This window comes from Coffea eugenioides, chromosome 8 (genome assembly GCF_003713205.1).
Source record: "Coffea eugenioides isolate CCC68of chromosome 8, Ceug_1.0, whole genome shotgun sequence".
Taxonomy (NCBI): Eukaryota; Viridiplantae; Streptophyta; class Magnoliopsida; order Gentianales; family Rubiaceae; genus Coffea; species Coffea eugenioides.
Window position 1 is genome coordinate 1,390,651 of NC_040042.1, and position 15,937 is coordinate 1,406,587.

General features: G+C 38.1%; 3 protein-coding genes across 4 annotated transcripts; 1 reads left to right on the forward strand and 2 right to left on the reverse strand.

Moving 5' to 3' along the window:
- Positions 1–140: 140 nt before the first annotated feature.
- On the forward strand, positions 141–7,292 carry LOC113779401 (thermospermine synthase ACAULIS5-like). Its single transcript, XM_027324971.1, has 11 exons — positions 141–190; positions 2,905–3,021; positions 3,664–3,730; positions 3,841–3,935; positions 4,508–4,610; positions 5,250–5,338; positions 6,072–6,228; positions 6,360–6,435; positions 6,537–6,595; positions 6,697–6,833; positions 6,932–7,292. The coding sequence occupies exons 1-11, from the start codon at positions 141–143 to the stop codon at positions 7,008–7,010; spliced, it is 1,029 nt and encodes a 342-aa protein (XP_027180772.1). The 3' UTR covers positions 7,011–7,292.
- Positions 7,293–7,885: 593 nt separating this feature from the next.
- On the reverse strand, positions 7,886–8,548 carry LOC113779590. Its single transcript, XM_027325221.1, has one exon. The coding sequence runs from the start codon at positions 8,489–8,491 to the stop codon at positions 8,123–8,125; it is 369 nt and encodes a 122-aa protein (XP_027181022.1). The 5' UTR covers positions 8,492–8,548; the 3' UTR covers positions 7,886–8,122.
- Positions 8,549–9,676: 1,128 nt separating this feature from the next.
- LOC113779169 (mechanosensitive ion channel protein 10-like) lies at positions 9,677–15,753 on the reverse strand. 2 transcript variants are annotated; one of them, XR_003469447.1, is made up of 7 exons: positions 15,436–15,753; positions 13,474–14,959; positions 13,243–13,363; positions 12,416–12,709; positions 12,135–12,337; positions 10,464–10,795; positions 9,677–10,376 (listed from the first exon to the last, which is right to left on the reverse strand). XR_003469447.1 is itself a non-coding variant. In XM_027324659.1 (6 exons), the coding sequence occupies exons 2-6, from the start codon at positions 14,949–14,951 to the stop codon at positions 10,549–10,551; spliced, it is 2,343 nt and encodes a 780-aa protein (XP_027180460.1). In that variant the 5' UTR covers positions 14,952–14,959; positions 15,436–15,753; the 3' UTR covers positions 9,677–10,548. The 2 variants fall into 2 exon arrangements, 1 of the variants encoding a protein (XP_027180460.1); XM_027324659.1 differs by having other exon boundaries at positions 9,677–10,795.
- Positions 15,754–15,937: the final 184 nt, after the last annotated feature.

Sequence of the window (15,937 nt, forward strand, 5' to 3'; positions counted from 1 at the left end):
AACTCACCACAAGCACAATTCGGACGGGGTCCCAAATCCCACTTTCCAAACCCAATATATCTTCTTGCTCAAACAAGAATTGAATGGCAGTATAGGCATTTTGCAAGATTTTAGCACCATAAGAAGGCAGCCAAAAATAGATGGGGACAATGGGGGAAGCTATGATGGATGAGGAGAACATATTGGGGGGGTTAGGAGTGAGGGTGAGACTTGAGAGAGTGGGCACTCCACAATTTTTACTTAGTGGAATCACCGCACGCTCGAGACAAACACACCAATATCTACACCAACACTACTGCTACCAATAAAAACACTATTTTCTCTCTTTCTTTCCTTTGTCCTAATTTGGCCAGCCTCCTCCCCCTTGAGGCTGGGCGGACCCCGCAGATCCCCCCACCTCAAAAAATTGCCGCCTTGCCGGCTGCCGTCTGTGGCCTTGAAATGCATTAGCACGCCTATTTCTTCAATTCTACTAAAAGAATCCCCTTTCATTCCACGTATGCATGTCTTTTACTACCTGCTAAAGTTATTAGGCAATGGGGCTTTGTAATGCTTGCATATATCCAAGGCTTTGGTGCTACTAGTTTAATTCCATAAATGTGGTGGTGTAGATAAGGTGACATTGTGTAGATTGTTGTTATCATCACTACCTTCACAAGTTTGAGACCCAAATTTGAGGAACAAATTAAGGATGGGATGAGGGAAGACTTAATCAAGGCCTTGATGGAATACCTTACAAATTTTTATTACTTTGTGTGGCATATATGTTGATGTCCCTATCTCTATTTCAACTTTCAATTAACTTAATATTATTCTGTAAGGACAGCCAAATTGACATCTAATTTCTTTTGCTGTGAGTGTTTATATATTTCCTTTTTCTTAGAACAGTCGTTGAGAGATCCAGAGTAATGTTTTTAAATTCGGACGGATGAGCGAACCGAATGAATTTCTGATTCGCGGTCTATCCATCTGGGGATGATGAGTGAACCGATTCACTAATTAGGTTTTTAGTGGTTTTGATCAGTTCAACCGATTCTTAATCAAGTTTGATTGGTTAAATTAACTTTCGATATCTAATAGAGAATCGAATCGATGTGGCGACCGATTTGCAGTTCAATCGGTCGAACCAGCCGACTGTGCCCAGTTTCTTTCCAAAATACTGACCCAAAAGCACATACTGTAATTGCAACACATACTACAATGAATCAACACATCTTAGACCGATTCATGCAAATCAACATTGTATAAAAGCATTATCATCTACACTTATATTGGTTGTCAGTGATCAAAATTTAAAGTGAAGCCAAATATTATTTATATCATGTCCGTGGGATATCTTACTCTAATGTAAAAAAAAAAAAAAATAGAATATTCATGCTGAGACACTCTTTAATTAGATGTGAATACTTCATAAGTTTGACTAACCATAATAAAGAAGAGTAGTGAGTCAAGTGCAATTTCAGCATTTGCTTTGTATCAATCCAAATGTATGCACCACCAATCTTAGATATCCCTTTTCCTTCCAAACATGAAACAATTAGAAAAGCCCTATCTGTTTAGGATTGTCGATCTTATACGATAGTTTGATCTTGGGTCCATGTCCATGGTACGTTATGTCATGGACGTGCGGCTCTTTTAGTCCGCGTGTACAAAAGCGGGGCCCTATAAAGCCATGCGCTCCACCCGAAAAAAAAAAAAAAAAAAAAACACACAAGAAGAATGGAAAAATTATAATAGAAGAGTACTTCCTTCTTCCCCTAAATAATTTGGACATAAAATAATGCGCATGCTATCCCAATATGCTTCGTCACGCACCCACTTCTTAGTACTCCCCCTTCCATCCGATTATCATCACCCCACAAAATCAAACTCAATTAACTCACATGGCAACACTTGTGCGTCCGGGGTCAACCCTCCTCTTTTTTCTTTTTTTTTGAATAGTTTTTTTTAAAAAAAATATTTTTATCTTAATATAGAAGGGACTGCAAGACTCGTTAAGCTCTATTCATATAATATTTTTCCGTTTTCAGATGATCTAAGATATCTTGGGTTCAAGTCTCACGAGTTCGTCTCGAGTCAAGTCTCACGAGTTCTGAGCATTTATTTAATATCTCACGGTTCGGTTCAGTTTAATTATGTGTATCTATACATACAACTCAAGAAATTTATATCCGTAAGAAGTGAAGACGAAGGTAAAATCGATTTTCATTTGGACGTGACAGTCCAAATAGTGAACTCGAGACATGACCCAAAAAAAAAAAAAAATACATACACACACAAAAACAAGAAATACAAAATTCAAGATTGATGTTGATGGTACTTTTGGCCATGCTAATAATGCAATTCACAAAAGTTTCAACCGTGATGGTGTAAATCGTACCAATGCATTATTCGGTCTCATGCATTCACGAATTTTAAGTGTCTGCGCCACCTGGTTAGGTCTGTCGTCAAATTGGCCCGTGCCAACGCTTCATAATTGTGTATTCGTTTTTTCAGGCAATAAACAAATAATTATACATTGTGTAAGGGATTTTTTTTTTTTTTGGCTGCGGAAAATCCGTGAGTGTGTATATAGAAATAATTATGGTTGGCATGGGCATGGGAGCCTAAAATCTTTCTTACTTGGATGCTATAAAAAGGTGTAGCATTTGGCACATTCAATATCCTCGCAACTCTTTTCCACTGGCTAATTGAGGGCAAGGCAGAGAGGCTTACCAAATTTTGTGATCTCTCTTTGTTTTCGTCTGTTAGTTAAAGTTCTCTCACAGTTTTTCCTCTGTTCTTCTTCACTTCTTGACTTCTTACCAGTGAACAGAAACTCATCTCAGAAAACAACAGAAGTGATCATGGGTGAAGCCGTTGAGTTTTTCGATTGCAATTGTTTCTCCAAAGTTCATTGTGAAGCTCAACCCGATCAACACCTTGTGATGACAATGGAGGGGCAAATCATCACCAGAATGATGGCACCTGGTTTGAAGAAGAAATTGATGATGACTTGAGATGGTCTTTTGCTTTGAACAGGTTCAGTTTAATTTGAACTCGAACCATGCACAAATTCTCTGTCATCAATGTCTATGCTTCTTTTTTTTTCTTTTGGTTTCTCTAAGCTTTTCTCTGTTGTCTTTCATTTCTTTCTTTGTGAAGAACGGAAAATTCCTAAGACGTTTTTTCTCTTTATTTTCGTCGGAGTTCATTTGATTCACAAAGAAAAAATCAGGGTAGCTTCAATGGCCACAGGGACTAGGTCGTTTTACAAAAGTTTCTTATCAAACACAGTGGTGTTTTGGTGATGTAAATTGTCGATCCTTTTAATTACGATACTTTCTGCACTCTGTACTGCTTCTTATAGTCTGCATCAATAGATCTCATGCATTAAACTTATGTTATTTTGGTGCTTGGATAAATCGCATGCATTAACCCAAAAAAAAAAAGTTGTTCATCACCTGAAAAAATGTTTCTCTATTTGCGTGGATAGATCTTCTAAAAGAGGCTTACAAGTCAATTCCCCCCCCACCTCACCCCACCCCACCCCACACATACACACAAAAGTGGACCAAACTCCAAAGTCTTAACTAATCCCATATGTTTGTTGATCCTTTTTTTTTTTCAACATCAAATTGAAAATGTCTGATATTATTAGAACCTTTCACTCTCTTTCTGCAGTGTTCTGCACAAGGGAACTAGCGAATACCAGGACATTGCTCTTCTGGACACCAAGAAATTTGGCAAAGTACTTGAGATTTCTCTTAATGCTTTCAACAGATATATAGATATATATGTGTGTGTCTATAAAATTCATAGTTTCACTCATCTTTTGTGCTGAATATGTTATGTATACAGGTATTGGTGATTGATGGGAAGATGCAGAGTGCAGAAGTGGATGAATTCATATATCATGAATGTTTGATTCATCCAGCTCTCTTATGTCACCCAAAGTAATCTACTATTAAACCCTATAATTTCTTTTCTTAATCACATCACGCATGCATGCCAAATCTTTTCCACGTCCCCTATAACCCCTATTGCTATCTAACCCCTCTGACTTTGACTCTCTTTTCATTAAAAATTCTTGCAACTGCCCCCCCAACCAATCCCCACACAAAAAAAAAAAACTTTCCCTCGAGATATACACGATGAAGAAAACCTAATAAAAGTAATTACTAAAGGGTATCCATTTGAGTTGCAGAAGGGTTTTGCATGTCAAAGATAGATAATTTTTTTTCGTCGAAACGATATTCAACTATATTGCTTTCAAAAGATACACAATTGCGAGCAAAGGCTCGAGTTAACTTTAATTATCAAAGATAGATAATTAGATGGTTCAAAGAAGTCATGAATTCTACTGACAATTGAAGCAGTAAAAAGAATTATCAACTCAGAAAAGAAAACGTAGTTGTGGGTATAGACAATTAGATTAGACATGCACATAAAGAAAGATCATATAAGATTTTATCCATCCATATGATAAAAAGTTGGTAATGAAATTGAGTTGGTGGTTCATACGCAGCCCAAAGACTGTGTTCATAATGGGGGGTGGTGAAGGGTCCGCAGCAAGGGAAGCACTGAGGCACAAATCCATTGATAAAGTGGTGATGTGTGACATTGATCAGGTAAAATACGTACGTGTCTATGTTCAAAGTTTACTGCTATTGATGATAATCTCTTAGTATGTGATTGGGCTGTTTATGTTTGACTCTGGATTTTACATGTTTTTAAGCAGGAAATTAGCATGTATTATTGTAAATAGTTATGACCACTATCTTGTCATAATTAGCTGGAATACAACAGAAACCACAAAACATGGCATGTCTCTCTTTCTTTTTTTTTTGGTAGATTTTAGCAAGTAATAATAGCACCAAGAAGAAACGAGCTGGCTAATCCCTAATCAGAAGCTGGACAAATTCATCATCATCTATGTCATTTTATGTGGATGGGGTCCATCTATCCACTAAGACCACTAAGACCATTATTTTGGTTTTGTCCATCTCCTTTGCCAGTTGAAAATTCATAGAAGCATCCTCTGTTGTCGTCAAGAAGAAATTAGCAAATCCAAGTATACACTATACACACACAGTCACATACTAGGTTTAAACCGCGTAGGTGAGGGAAGAAATAGAAACTGAAAGGGAACAAAAAGAAACTAGCAAACAAGAGAAGCATCCATCTCTCTCTCTCTCTAAATAATTATATGTAACTTGCTCCTCTTTGGTAGCAGAGAATACTACTAATTTTGAGGGGGTCTTTTGCAGGAGGTTGTTGATTTCTGCAGAAGGTATCTGACTGCAAATCATGATGCATTTCATAACAACAAGCTTCATTTAGTCATCAATGATGCCAAGTAAGGCTTCTTATGAATATACTTGTATATATATATATATATATATATATATACTGTGAACCGAGTTATATAATATTAAAATGGGATCACTCAAAAATCATCAAGTTTGTCAAATGCACAAATAATACAATTATCTCATGTAATTATATGAACATATAGTTGAGGCCTAAAAACAAATTAAGGGAAAATTTAAAAAAAAATATACAATTTTGTAATTTTAAGAATTAACTTTTCTTGCCTTGATGGGACCCTTTTCACTTAATCATCAACCTGTCACTCCACTATCATGGTAAACTTCTGTGTTTGTATTGTTAATTATTTGAGATATTTTTACTGTAACACTTTTTGTAATGTGATGTATGTGAGATAAAAAGGTAATTGGAAAGATAAAAAAGTGTGTTGAAAATTGTAATGATGATGTAAGCAAATAAATTCTGGCAAATAATCCTCTATCCAAACAAAATACAAAATTAAGCAGTTTTCCTTAAACCTTAACACGTACTATTTGATGTAATAAAAGTTTGGTAAACATCATGGTTTGTAGTTGGTGGGTCTTGCTGGGCCAAAGGGCAATGTCGGTTTTTGGGCCCTCCAGCCTGCTGTCTTTCTTCTCAAGGATAAATAATTTTAGCCTATATTCTTGCACAAGCAAAAAAAAAAAAAAAATTAACCCATGCATGGAATTTGTCAAATGAAGCTAACTAAATTATGATCATCTTTGATGTCTTGAAAGAGCTGAATTGGAGGAGAGGAAGGAAAAGTTTGATATCATAGTGGGGGATTTGGCTGATCCAGTTGAAGGTGGCCCCTGCTATCAACTCTATACCAAATCTTTCTATGAAAACATCCTCAAGCCTAAGCTCAGTGACAATGGCATCTTTGTTACTCAGGTAATTAGTCTTGAATTTAGCTTAAATATTTATTTTTGGGCAAGCTTAAATGTTTATTAAGCAAAAAATTTACCACATTTTCCTTTTAACCATCGTTAATCATTCAATTAAACCCTTTGCTCCCTCCATAGGCTGGTCCAGCTGGTGTGTTCACTCACAAGGAGGTCTTCTCATCAATTTACAACACCATTAAACAAGTGTTCAAGTGTAAGCCTGCCTCCTTAATAATTCAAGATTTGGGTCTAATTACCACTTGATTTTCTTAATTATGGTGACAACTAAGCTCAATAATAATAATTTTTATGCAGATGTTCTTGCCTACACAGCTCATGTACCATCTTTTGCTGATACTTGGGGATGGGTCATTGTCAGTATCTAAACTTTGATTGTCTCTATATATTAGTCTAATTACAACATCATTAGTTGCAGACTTGCTGGTGGTATATCATAATTATATTGATTCTGCAGGCCTCAGACCAACCATTTTGTCTTGATGCTGGGAAGATAGACAAGAAGATGGCAGAAAGAATTGATGGAGAATTGCTCTACTTGAGTGGTGCCTCCTTTTTCTCCTCCACCATCTTGAACAAAACTGTTGCCAAAACGTAAGTCCGACCAACTAATCAAAGAACAAATGAATTTCCAGAGTTCTTTTCATTTAGTACATGAAATCTTTTTCTTTTTTTCTTGGGGGGTGTTTCAGATTGAAGAATGAGACTCATGTGTATACCGAAGAAGATGCAAGGTTCATTCATGGTCATGGGGTAGCATACCGAAATTGATGCGGCAGGCCTTTTGGTGGGGGGAAAACTGCTGTACAGTCAAAAGGCAGGATCAAGAAGATGGAATAGTAGTTGAAAGTTCTCCAGTGAACAAAGGAGGGAAAGAGGAAAAAAAAAAAAAAGAAGAGAAATCTTAAACAATTGTTAGAAGCTCTTGGTATTAGATAGTATATATGCTAGGCTACTTGTGGTTGTTCTAGGGCTCTGATCTACATTTGTTTCTTTAATATTATCTCATGTAATGCTGAAATATCAAGGGGCATTTCTCCATTAAGCTTTTCAGTTTCTTGCTTCCTTAGATCACAGGCCTATTTTCCAAGCAAAAATCTGTGCGACCCTTTTGTCCTAAGAAGATTTATTAGAAGGCCAATCTATGTAAAAGGAAATGCATTGCTTTTTGTCACTGGGCCAATCAATTTTTGATTGTTTTTCCCAAAAAGAAAAAAAAATCTTGTCATAACAATGAGCGGGTTATCTCTTCGATTCTTGAAAACTGTACAATGATTCAATTCGGCTAGTTCACGACTTACAAAATGTTTGAACGAAGGCGTGATGTTAAGGCAGAGTCATGGTTTACGCCTTTCAGGTTGGGGTTACGTTGAAGCGCATTGAAGCGTGATTATGTTTCTCTCTGTGTTCGAGCCTTTTATAGAGCTGCCTGAATGAGGCGTGATGATTATGGATTGAAGGATCGTGGCTTTAAAGGTGCATAACAGGCGTGCTTTTATCATAATTCTGCATGTCAAGCAAAGTATTTGCTACCAAAATTTTAAGTCCCACATAGTACCAAAAACTCTGTTTCAATCAATCTACTTCAATCTAACTTCAAGAAAAATGTATGAATAATGAGCCAACAACCATATAATACAAAGATATTCCCAAAATTCGAACCCAGAAGTTGGAATAATTGATGCTTTGCGTTTTGATTGTGTTATCAACATCACAGATTACTTGAATATTGCACACAGGTGGTGCGTGATCATCAGACGAGTTCATGTGGAAGAAGTAAAATCAAGTAGCATATAACATCAATCGAAAAAAGGTAATTAGGACAGGAAGAAGAAGATAGATAAATCAAGAACCATGACAAGTATCCCATAACATACTTTTATCTAACTTCGCTTGACTGGATCGAAGTTGGCAACACCAATAACAGCCCCAAACAGGGCAGCAAGGACAACCCCTCCAGCTGCAATGCTGAGCAAGAAGTTCTTGAGAGATGGGGAGAGGTCAGAACCAGCTGCCTGAGCAACATCAGGAACCACCATGGAAGCTGTGAGTGCAGCTGCAGTTAGCCCAGTGATGGCCTTTTCCTTCAAAGAAGCTTCAATTTGAAGCTTGGCACTGGACTTTGATGGCTGAACGAATACAGCCTTTGATGGCCTCACTGGCAATGGCTTGAAGAAGGCATCAGAGGTTGGCGGCTGCAGCCTCTTCTGGCTTGCATTGGTCATGGGCATAGCCATTGAAACTGAGGCCATTTTTCTTGTTCTGTTCTTTCTTCTTTCTCTTTTGCAAGAATTGAAGGGAGTGGTATAAATTTTGAAGAAGTCATATTGTTTAGAAGAGTATTGAGTGGCTGGCTGGCTAGCTCGATAAAGACTTGGAGTCAGTGGAATGAGAGGTGGAAATTTGAGATTTTCTGCTTACCTGTCATAGCAGTGGCTACGTAGTAACTTGGCAACTCAGCTCTTTAGGATAGGGTTATCCATGAGGAATTTCTAACGTTATTTTGGTCTACAAGAATTTCTTAAACAACATTACATCCACCACCACGAGGGCCACAATTGGTTTTCCTCTTCTTTGAGCTCATTATATACTCGTTAGAAACTCATGACGAATGGTGCAAATGAGTTTAGTGATGTACCTATACCATACGTAGAGGAAAGATAAGAGTAGAATTTTAAACTTAGATATATAACAAAAATCAAAGGACTGAAATGAATGAATTCATAATTAAGCTGACTTAATTAGGAAACATTAGAACCTCATCTAGCAAGATTAGCTGAATTTACCCCATAAACCTAAGAATTTCATTTCAAAATACCAATGCAAGGTGTGGAAACCATGGCCGATCTCAGTTACCGATCCACTTGATAACTGTCGACCCTCTAGATAGATTTGCTCTAATGAACTAGTAATAAACTTCTCGAGATCATTTCAACCTTCAAATCGTAACATAAATGCTACCTCGAAAGGAGGACTTGATTTGATTGATGTGACAAGCGCTTCCAAACCAGAAGTTTAAAGTTTAAACCTAAGCTTAATATCCCCAAGCTACCTTGGATTAGGGAGTCAAACAACAGCTCCTACCCCCTGCTCCTCTCTATCTTATCAGCATAAATACCTCTCATCTTGCTCTCCCAAGGATAACACAATCACTCTCCACTCTCATATACTTGCCCTTCTCAAAAATAGCACTAGCTTGAGCATTGAAGTGACACCAGGGGGAAAGCCCTGCTCCAAACTCTTGCTGTGTGGCAAGTACTGAATTGGAGTGCGCCTCAGCACTACACGCCGGCACCTCGGATCCTTACTTGCACACAAGGTCCAGAAGAAAAGGTTTAACATATCTAAGCTTGCAGGGCCGCAAGCCTCAGAGAAGATTGATACGACAAGAAGCACTCGAATTACACCCTTGGGAAAACCTGGTGAGAAGTGAGAAGTGAGAAGTGAGAACTGATGCGCTCTACTTCGTTAGAATCACCCGAGTGAGAGTGACATTGACATTCGTATTGCTACAATTCCACTTTAAACAGCCCAAAACGATAATTAAGCAGTGGCCATTGCATTTCCAATTACTAAACTTATATGCTAATAAACCATAGAAATGGTAAGAATTGTACTTCTCTTTTAACTCTCTACGTCCTTTGATTTTTGAATAGCCAAAAGAGAGTCAAAGAGCTGTAGCCTTTGAGTATATGATTCGACTCATATGCCAATCTCTCATGATTTATTTGAATCTCTGATGATGGTACTAGCTAGGCACTTTAGAAGCAGCGAACCAGATCGTTGAACGCCTTAGCCTGCAGCAGCTGCCACCTCGTAGCAAGACTCCAGGGACTTAAAACTGGAAGCATTCTGAGTTAGGAACATGTATAACATGGAGTTTCCAATCGTGGTTCCACAAGAAGCTTTATATGAGATCATTCTACTGCAATAGCAGGCTACTAACAATAGATTAGTTTCGAAATACAATTCTACTCCTCCCATTTAGTCACATAAATGTGCCAGTAGAAATGTCTTGAGTTTCAGGTAAGCCATTAATCCCTCAAAATTTAGTAACTCTTCCGACATTGCTTTTAGCTCAACTGAAGACCACTAACAGCAAGAAAGTAAGCTTCTCATTTCTTCAACCACAGGTATCTGCAACATAATGAAGAACATGAAAGTATAATCAGCCCCTAGCAGAAATACATGAAAGTGAACTGCTGTTTACCCTGGAAATGTCACCTATAAGTGAACTGCTCCCTTCCAACAGGAGGTCAGAGACAAACTGATTTTTGACAAAGATGATAAGTTCATCTGCTGCTCCCTGTTATACTGATTTTGATTCAACAAGGCGAACTTCTTGCGGAAGGAGGTCATATTTGATTTTTAGCTCCTCAAAAATTCTCTTAATCTCTAGAACCAATTCAGATCTCCGCCTGTTCTTCTCCCCATAATCCTGAAAGTTCATTGTATGGTTAAAAAAAATAGCCATCTTTATCTTGTTCACATTCTCAATCTCCTTTACCACCACACTGTGATTAGGATGCCAATACGACGGGTTTTTCTCCAAATACCTAAGCACCCAAGAAAAAATAATAGGATTAGTGCACAAATAACAGAAGCAGACTAACCTAGATGCATGCGCTCTAATTTCCAAACGTCCAATATAATGCCGCTTAGTAATAATCTCCAAAAACTTTGGCAGCTTCTACAAATACTTAAATTGCTGCTTTTGATCAGCATCTTTAAGCTTAAGCAGTACAAGCTTGAACAGCTCAAAACAGCATCTAGCTTAAAACATACGATCAGCTCATTACAGGTGGTTCATAAACACCTTTGAGGCCCTTATTCATGCATTCCACCAATACAACTCATATGCTAAAAATAGAAGAAATATAAGCTTAGAAGGTGGTCAGATACAGACATAACCATGCTGGAGTAAACATGTAAAAGCCCTAAAGGAAAACCATAAGTTTCAGGGGACCAACTTGCATTCTTTTAATAAAACACTCTGGAAAAGGCATTTATATTTTTTGTGGTGCATTATTTAAGTACAGGAGAGGTGGAATAGCAGGGAAACCCCTCATTGCATCCTATACCTCCTTTAACAGCAGAAGGGCATTATACGAGTAGCATGTAGAGGTGTATGCATGTAACTGAATTCATTTCATGCACCTTCAGGCAACATAATTTAAAACCTGATGATTGCCTGCTGGATGTGTTCTAGGAAGAGCTAAGTCAATATCTTCCCACAATTAACAGCAGATGAAGGATTTTATGCACTGTTAACAGTAAATGTCTAACTACTATATGACCATTTATGGTGACTGGTGTAATTGCTGTAAAGGATATGTCTAGGATTGCACAATGCAAAACTGCACTGTCAGCCACTTAATGAAAAGAAAATCAAAGAACTGCTCTAAGGCTTCTGTGGGACATATAGGATTGTGAATTCAAACATCACAGGCCCAAAAGCATCCAAACGCATCCAGTCATGTGATTTTCATGCCATAGGAGGGCTAACATTTTTAGTAAGCTAAGCATTATTCTCCCTTTGTCACAGAAATGCACTTAGTAATTTACACTGCAATGCGTCCTGCCCAACATCTATTATAGATATCAAGATTTGGCACAAGGCAACAACATGAAATTGTTCTCTACTTCTCAATATAACTGTGCATTTGACTGCAGCTTTGACATAAAGCATCATACAAGTTCAACAGGATAATGAAATGAAGGGAGCTGTTCAGTAGAATCTAAAGTTTAAGAAGAGCTAGTTGTGGCTGCCCAGTTGCTAAGCAGAGCCAGAAGCAATACAATATTCTGAACTTTTCAAAATGAAGGTGCATAATGTTAAATAAATAATGAATTGACAAGTACTGCAAGTGAACAAAAAGGCAATATCAAACTCACTTCTTTATTTTGTCTTTTAGAGTTCCTATCAATTCCAGTGGTGTCTTGAAATCAATAGAGAACTCAAGGGAATCACCCATGTCAGGGCTTCTATAAAAATTGCTGATTGGCTTGGAAGCCAAAACAGAATTTGGATAGTATATCTTTTCATTGTCGAAGCGGAGAAAGACAGTTGTTAAGATATTCATCTCCTCTACTACCATCTGTAAGAGTTTAAGGTAAGGAAAAACATTCATAAAGAGCTCATGAGCAGAGAAAGCTAAACAGATCATCAAAGTTACCTGGACACCATCGACTACGCAGCGATCACCAACATCAAAAGGATGCATCACAAACACAAATATAATAGCTTCAAAAATAGTCTTGCAAGTATTCCCAAACATAAAAGCTACCAACACAAGCTGTGATGACAGAAAGACAAGCACTTTGGTCGTCGCTATTTCCATTAAAAGAAGCCATATGATTATTATTATGATAATTAAGATTGCCGTAACAAGCTTGCCCAACTGCTTCACAGCAGTTTTAGTGTCATTTAAAGCATGCGCCAAGGCTTTACGACCGTTATAAACTTTTACCTGTACAGCATGCAGAAAAAAGAGAAGTCAGAACATGTCTTTGTATGTGTGAGCACGAGTGAGGGCGGGGGAAGAAGGGATTTCCTCAACAATCATTACAATAGGAAAAAGTTTTACTACACAACTAGTATGACAGGTTCAAGTAGTTGGATGAATTAAGTTGCTTTCCATTGCCTTCTTTCGACCTTTTTCTGTTTAGACTATCAAATGAGATATGTTATGATACTGTTTATTAACTCAGACCATAAATTCCAGTGTGCTAAATAGGACAAATGCGAACATCAGTGGACAACAAGGAAAAGAGGCATTTGTGCTTCATATGGTTGCTGGAAAGACAGTAGGAAAAGAGTGGAGCATTTGAAATGACATTCAGATTGCATCCAGAGTTTAATCTCCATATGTAGAACTATCTATTCAACACTTAAAAAGTATTTTTCTTTAATCAACAAGTGTACCAACCAATCCAAGATTCATCATAAATCAGGAAAAAAAATGCATTTATTCCTGCAATGTTTGAGAAAGGTCCTACGTACCACCCAGTGTGTCAGAGCTTTCCTGTCAATCTGTCCAGTCTCAGCCACGTCGATCATTGGTAAGACAATATCCACCTCTTCTTTAATCATGAATCTCCTTAGATCCATCTCATCAATGTACCTTCATGGATTAACATTCCTAGCAATTAGTTGCCAAGACAAAAAATTTTCAAAGTGAAAATCAATAGATAGAGGAATAGAAAGTAAAAGCTAGAAAAGAGCATTTCTCACCTGCAACCAGGCTGAGCTACATTTCTGAAAACGTGATAGGCTGCTGCAATTGCTTCCTCTTCATTAGTAATTTCCTTGTCGGATTGCTCATTTCCTCCATCATAAACACTTTCGCCAAGGGTACCAGAGAGGGTTGTTAGACCTGTATTAGATATGACATCCACTAACATTTTCATGGTCCAAGCTGTGACCTTTTCACGTTTCATCTGATGAAGCTTATTTATATCAATAACTGCTTTTTCCTTCTTTTCCTTTCCATCTTTCCCTGCCTTTGTTCTCCTGAAGCTAAATTGACTGACGGTACTATTTTTTCTGCCAAACATTTGAGCCGACTCCATAACTGGAGGCCCAGATAGTGTTAGCAAAATGTATTGATGGAAGACTGATTCTTGAATCCTATCAAAGAAAGCATTAACATGAAAAGAAGATGCCAAAATCTTTAGCAGCAGATTCTTCAAGAGCCACAAGAATGCCCCTATGAGGAAAGTTACCATTGTCCAAGTAATGTAATCCAAAATCTTTGTGGCAAGGCGAGATCGCTCAACGCCTCTCCTGAATAGCAGAACCCAAGTGAGAAGAACCAAACTCAACCACATACAGAACTGCACACTCTTCCGCAAAGCATACACAAAATACAATACCTTCTTTCTCAACAAAAAGGCCAGCTCAATCAACAGCACAGCAAAAAGAACAAGCCACTTTGTAAATAACATGCCACTAACAGTCACCATTACAAGAGCACACCATTTCCAAATCTCCAGCCCCCAAATTGTCCACTGTCGCAGCTTATGAACAGTCAAGCTAGCTACGAAACATCCCAAAATGCAGGCAAACACAAACCATTCAATCAAAACCTTGACTTTCACTCTGTGATATCTTAATTTGTTCCGGAGACTCACTTTCTTATAAATCTCCTCATCCTCATCTGCTCCTCCAAAACCACCAGGTGATGCCATCAACGGTGTCTTGGGGGTAATTGGTACATTCCTAATAGTCTCTTTTAATGTGTTGGCATTACTAGAACCCATTTTATCATTAGGTGAAGGCTGATTAGATAAATTTCTGTAAGGTGAACTGCAACTTGGTTCAGCATGCTCTTGAATTATAGAAATATCCTCATCAAACATGTTAGTATCAACAGGGACAGATTGTTCACCAAATCTTGATTTGGGTTTCGAGTAGACAGACCTGGCAATTGATTTTCTCCTAGTGAGGGTATCAGTTGTGGGAATTTTTGGAGGCTTATTGGCGCTTGGACTATACCCAGCAGCTTCAGGGGAAGAAAAACTTACAGGCACGGCCCTTTGAGCACCTGAAGGAGAATCAACTGATGCTCTCACCGGTGAAGCACCTGGAGGTGGATTCTTAGGATCTTTTTCATCGCCAGAGATAAGCACAACCACTTCACCTGATGTTTTCTTGTTTTCTGCCATGCTGATTTCCCCACTCTGCTTAGAAGCTTTAGTATTGGCATCCATTTATTCCCCTACCAGATCAAACACGGAAATTACCAAATAGCTGAGACATTAATCATATGTTTGCCCTCCTTCATCAGCAGCATGTAAATCTCACTAGAATGTTTTCTGAAAAGCAACTGTTTTTATTCAAAATCGAGTCTTTACTTTTATCTTAAAAGAGCAGATTATTACTCCCCAAAAGAAAATGGAAGAGCCCACTTCGCACTTAATGCCAAAGGAATTAATCAAACGAAGCCCTGAAAAACAATAAAGTACTACTAGCAGACAGCATCAGAACGTATAAAAATTAAAACTTGTTTACCAACTAAACCGTCCCACATCATAAAACACAGAGAAAAAACCATTTCAGCTTGGGCACTTCAAAAAAGGCACAGTACAGCTAAGGAAAACGAAACATAATCACTAATGTCTTGAGTGATTCTCTCTTTCCTTTTGTTCTTACTGGTTTTTTGCACCCCTTTCATGGATAGTTAACGTAACATACCTGCAGGCGCCGATATATGCTTTACCAATGGAGATTTAGCAGGAGCTCATTGCCAGAAACAGAGATGCAGGTTGTTGTTCAAAGGGATTAGTATGAAGGGCATAAGGAGACTGAGGCTAGCTGAACAACAAAAAAGAAAGGAAAAGAAAAAGGAGTTCGGCAGAAAAAGAAGACTTGTGAGCTAACGAGTGATTAATGTAGTGCTTGCTTTAATATTCTTCTAGTTTAAACACGGTTTAGGGGTAGAGACTAGAGGGTAATGGATTTCTTGCTGGGGTTTTCTGAAAGGTTGGGGTTTTGAGCCGCACCGCATTCTACCTCTGGGACACAGAAGAGAGAGAGAGAGAGAGAATCCAGTTTCTTTTTTCGAGGGAAACTGGAAAAGCTGACATCTATAGTGACAGCAAGAAGAACATTTGAATCTGGGGAGGTTGGTGAACAAGGTACGACAACGTGGTCGAACATATTACCGTTGATCATGACACTGGACTGGTAGTAAAAT

Excerpts from the sequence above, each read along its gene's own strand:
- LOC113779590 (XM_027325221.1), bottom strand. The coding sequence starts at position 8,491 with ATGGCCTCAGTTTCAATGGCTATGCCCATGACCAATGCAAGCCAGAAG.
- LOC113779169 (XM_027324659.1), bottom strand. The coding sequence starts at position 14,951 with ATGGATGCCAATACTAAAGCTTCTAAGCAGAGTGGGGAAATCAGCATG. Across the intron at positions 13,364-13,473 it reads GTAGCTCAGCCTGGTTGCAG|GTACATTGATGAGATGGATC; the intron begins GTGAGAAATGCT and ends TAATCCATGAAG. Across the intron at positions 10,796-12,134 it reads CTAAAAGACAAAATAAAGAA|GTATTTGGAGAAAAACCCGT; the intron begins GTGAGTTTGATA and ends TTGGGTGCTTAG.
- LOC113779401 (XM_027324971.1), top strand. The coding sequence starts at position 141 with ATGGGGACAATGGGGGAAGCTATGATGGATGAGGAGAACATATTGGGG. Across the intron at positions 6,229-6,359 it reads ATGGCATCTTTGTTACTCAG|GCTGGTCCAGCTGGTGTGTT; the intron begins GTAATTAGTCTT and ends CTCCCTCCATAG. Across the intron at positions 6,596-6,696 it reads ATACTTGGGGATGGGTCATT|GCCTCAGACCAACCATTTTG; the intron begins GTCAGTATCTAA and ends TTGATTCTGCAG.